Genomic DNA, 4825 nt, shown 5'->3' on the forward strand with positions numbered 1-4825 from the left:
TTACAATAGCCAGGACATGGAAGCCACCTAAGTGTCCATCGAGAGATGAATGGATAAAGAAGATGTGGCACATATATACAATGGAATATTACTCAGCCATAAAAAGAAACGAAATTGAGTTATTTGTAGTGAGGTGGATGAACCTAGAGTCTGTCATACAGAGTGAAATAAGTCAGAAAGAGAAAGACAAATACCGTATGCTAACACATATATATGGAATCTAAAAAAAAAAAAAAAAGAAAAAAAAAGGTCAGAAGAACCTAGGGGCAAGACAGGAATAAAGACGCAGACCTACTAGAAAATGGACTTCAGGATACGGGGTGGAGGAAGGGTAAGCTGGGACAAAGTGAGAGAGTGGCATGGACATATATACACTACCAAATGTAAAATAGATAGCTAGTGGGAAGCAGCCGCATAGCACAGGGAGATCAGCTCGGTGCTTTGTGACCACCTAGCGGAGTGGGATAGGGAGGGTGGGAGGGAGGGAGTTGCAAGAGGGAAGAGATATGGGGACATATGTATATGTATAACTGATTCACTTTGTTATAAAGCAGAAACTAACACACCATTGTAAAGCAATTATACTCCAATAAAGATGTTAAAAAGAGGGGGGGAGTACATCTACCCACAGACTTTTCTTTGTCCCTAACCCCTTGCTTGGATTGTTTTGTAAATCCGGTGCCAAAATCACCAAGGGAGGCTGTGGAGGGGCAAAAGTATTTTATCCTTGAAAGTTGCTATGAAAGTAGAGCTTTAATGTTTTCATCATAACAACAGCAAAAACAAAATGGTAATTACATGAGGTAAAGGATTTGTTAACTATTCTTATTGTGGTAAATATTTTGCAGGGTATACATGTATCAAATCACCACATTGTACACCTTAAACATTCATGTTATATGTCAATTTTTATCTCATTAAAGGTGGGGGGAGGGGGGCTTCCGTTGTGGTGCCGTGGTTAAGAATCTGGCTGCCAATGCAGGGGACACGGGTTCAAGCCCTGGTCTAGGAAGATCCCACATGCCACGGAGAAATTAAGCCCGTGCGCCACAACTACTGAGCCTGTGCTCTAGACCCTGCGAGCCACAACTACTGAAGTCCGCACGTCACAGCTACTGAGCCCACGCACAGCAACTACTGAAGCCCACACGCCTAGAGCCCATGCTCTGCAACAAGAGAAGGCACCACAATGAGAAGCCCACGCACTGCAACGAAGAGTATCCCCCGTTCGCCACAACTAGAGGAAGCCTGTGTGCAGCAAGGAAGACCCAACGCAGCCCAAAATAAATAAATAAATTTATTTATTTTAAAATAATAATAAGTAAATAAAGCTGGGGGAAAAGAGACAAGATCGAAGGGGTAAATACTGCTATCTTCACCATACAGAATCTTCACATTCCGGAACATGTTAATTATTTATTCAAGACTTTTTAATGTACTACATGAATGCTTGTTTACATTTCTTTTTTAAAGTTCTGCCTCTCTCATTAAGTTTATTTGTTGAGCTGTTTAATTGTGTTGATATTGTAAGTGGGAATTCTTTTCCATTCCATTTTCTGATTATTGCTAGTTTATAATAAGAATAGGATTTATGGGAATTCCCTGGCAGTCCAGTGGTTAGGACTCAGTGCTTTCACTGCCGTGGGCCAGGGTTCAATCCCTGGTTGGGGAACTAAGATCTTATGAGCCACATGGCGCAGCCAAAAAAATTAAAAATTAAAAATAAAAATAGGATTTAGTTTAATTTTTAAATAGGATTTATCATCACATACTCACTGTGTGTCTTTGGGTGATTAAGTGAAGCTTTCATGGCTTCAATCTCTTAACAAAATTAAAGATGTGTATACTACCCATCTGAGAGAGTTCTAACGAAAAATAAATAAGACAATACGTATAAGATATTTAGTACAGGATCTGGAACAGAGAAAACACTAAAACACAGAAACTGTTTTTACCACCAATGGTGTATTATGTGTTTGTCAGGCCAGAAGTTTAGCCACTGCTCTCACCTGTGCTCCAAGATGCACAGTGCAGTCCATCCCCTGGAGAATGAGAGGGAAACCCTGGCTTGTAGGCCCCTGGGAGGGACCAACAGGCAGCGGGCTCTCTGTTCTCTCACCCCCAACAAAGCCTCTGCTCCCCCCCTCCCCTCTAGCAGGAGCCCAACACACACACAGAAGGAAGAGGTGTTTCAGGGCCATAATGTCAGGGCTGAACTGACATTCATTATTATACTTCCAGAATAATTTCATTCAACCCCCCTCAGAATGAGTAGACAACTGAGGCTCAGGGATTTGTCTGAGGTCGTCCAACAATTGGGGAGGAGGCTGGGGCTAGAACTCAGGTCTCCTGACACCCAAGCCTGTGCTCTGCCCACCTCACCCCAAATGCTCCTCCCCCTGCGGCTTTGACCTTCCCTGAGAACTTCATTGCACAAGGACCGTGGGGCAGCTGAGCCAACAGCAGAGCCACGAGGTCGTCCAAGTTTGCCCAACATCCACCCTCCTGCTGTCTTCACTCCTCGAGTCTGCTCTACCCCAACTTGTACGTCTCCGGAGAACATGATTCAGCAATCACAAGAAAGGATCACGGACTCGGTGTGTCTTGCGTCCTCATTCACATCTTAAAATAGAGAGTTGGGAGAGGATATTGCTTAACCCAAAGGAATTATGTGTTATTGGAGGCATCTCAGGCATGAATAAGAGAAATGCTTCATGAGCAGGGATTTCCCAGCATGTGTTTCTATGGCTTCTTGGGAGGACATAGATCCCTGGGAAACTGAAAGGAAAAGGAGGGAGATTTAGCCACAAGGGTTGGCTAGTCACACTGACAGAGCTGATCATAGCCAGGTCAGAAGTAGGGGTCAACTGGGAAGGTTTTGGGTTTTATTTCCCCAGTCCAAGGCCAAAGGCAAAATGTCTGGGTTTCCATTTCCTGGTGAAATAGAGGCTGCAGTTCTTGGGTTGATTATTGGATTTCTACAGTGAACCCTAAGAATGGGCCTTTCGTTCCTGCCCCACCTCTCCTTCACACATCAGTAACATCTTCCGTGGGTCCCTCTCCACTCACCAGTGGGGACTGGAAGTCCCAACTCCACACCCATCTCCCCAGAGCTTCCAGGAGCCCAGAAGTCATAGGAGCCAGAAACAAATGGAGTAGAAATTGGTCTTTTATTGGAAAGTCCATGAGAGAGGCATCCCAGGTTTGGGCACCCTGGATGAAAGGAAGAATGGGCAGTGTGGGAGAGGGTGGTGCTACAGGCACCAGGATCTGCATCCCTGGGGACTTCACAGGTGCAGCAAGAACAGACTCCACCTGGTAGGAGAAAAGAGAATCAGAGATGTGATTCAGCAGGTCAAAGACTCAGAGGCAGTGGGAGGCAGGACCAAGTCCACTTGTCATCCCTCTCAGGACGAGACTCCTCAGTCTCTCCATCACCTCCCCATGTCCTCTCCCCCACCAACCTAGGATCAGTCTCCACCGCTCAGCCTTTCTGTGCCTTCACAGGTCACCTCTTCCTCCACCCAGTTCTCACCTCACCGGGGATTCAGACAGACGTTCCCGCAATAGCCCACACAGCACTTCTTGGCTCCCCAGCAATCAGCATCTCTCAAACATTTGTTACGGGGATTTAACAAGCTGCACTGGATCAGAATCCTGGGGCAGAAGCCACGCTTAGTGAGGAATGGGACTTTGACTGGATCTTGTTCTTTGACTGGATCTTGTCCTTTGACTGGATCTTGTCCTTTGACTGGATCTTGACCTTTGACTGGATCTTGTCCTTTGACTGGATCTTGACCTTTGACTGGATCTTGTCCTTTGACTGGATCTTGTCCTTTGATCAGAACATTGCCTTTCATAGTGCCTTGACCTTTAGGACAACAAAGAAATATCCCCACATTTAGAACAGTGTATCTGCTTTAATTATCTAGTCTTTCCTCCAGGTCCAGCCACTGTTAACTGCAGTGTCCCTCAAAATGTGACTTGAGATAGGGGAGGGTCACCAGGGCTAGCTTTGGTCTGTGCTCTTGGAAGGCTGGGACCAGGGTTCCTCGAGTGTCCATTTCTTCCCCTCACCCTCCATTCTGGGTCCTAGGGCCCTCACGAGGATATGTCAGACTGAAGTGTCTTTCAGAGGTGGTAAGGTCACTTTGGCATCTTTGAGGAAACTTAATGGAAGGGAAAGGAGCCGTGAGACACTTACCAGGAGACCTGGGTTCCATCCTGGCTCTGGAGATTGTCTTGACAAATCCTCACCCCTCCCTAGGTCTCAATGTCCTCCTTTGGAAAATAGGGGTCTTCAAACTACATGATTTCTGAGGCCCTGTTGGTTCTTAACCTTCTCTTAGAGGACTGATGACAGGTGATTTTACGGGGCAGACAGGCAGGGGACAGACCCCACAACCAGGGACCAGATTCCTGGGGCCCCTCACTTCATTGAACGTTCTGTCCAAGTATCAACACTTGAGGCCAAGGTCATGTAACAACACTCCTTCCACAAACAGCCCTGATATCTCAGTCCTGGGGTGGAAAGCATGTAGAGTCTAGTAGGCAACTTCCTACTTCTCTGGATACGCTGGAAACCTACTGTCCAGGCTGAAGAGTGGGCTCTAGCCCTGCCTGCTGCCTTGGAAGACCCCCTGTCAGTACCCAGGCTGCCCCCAACATCCTCTCCTCAACCCAACCCAGCCCCACCCAGGCCACTTCCCCATTCACCTTTTACGACAGCTGCCTGTGCCACCAGCGTCCCAAGGACAAGAAGTACCACCACTGGGATCAAGAAGTTTCTGGACTTCATGTTGTCAGGAAGGTGAATGGCTAAGAG

At 46.7% G+C, this 4825-nt stretch overlaps 1 protein-coding gene across 1 annotated transcript; it reads right to left on the reverse strand.

The window, feature by feature from the left end:
- Nucleotides 1-3153: 3153 nt before the first annotated feature.
- PI3 (peptidase inhibitor 3) lies at nt 3154-4825 on the reverse strand. The gene is made up of 3 exons (XM_082644960.1): nt 4717-4825; nt 3536-3871; nt 3154-3315 (listed from the first exon to the last, which is right to left on the reverse strand). Exons 1-2 carry the CDS (start codon nt 4796-4798, stop codon nt 3537-3539), a joined length of 417 nt encoding a protein of 138 aa, XP_082501086.1. The 5' UTR covers nt 4799-4825; the 3' UTR covers nt 3154-3315; nt 3536.

The sequence above is a fragment of the Mesoplodon mirus genome (assembly GCF_964341445.2).
Source record: "Mesoplodon mirus genome assembly, chromosome: 15".
NCBI lineage: Eukaryota > Metazoa > Chordata > Mammalia > Artiodactyla > Ziphiidae > Mesoplodon > Mesoplodon mirus.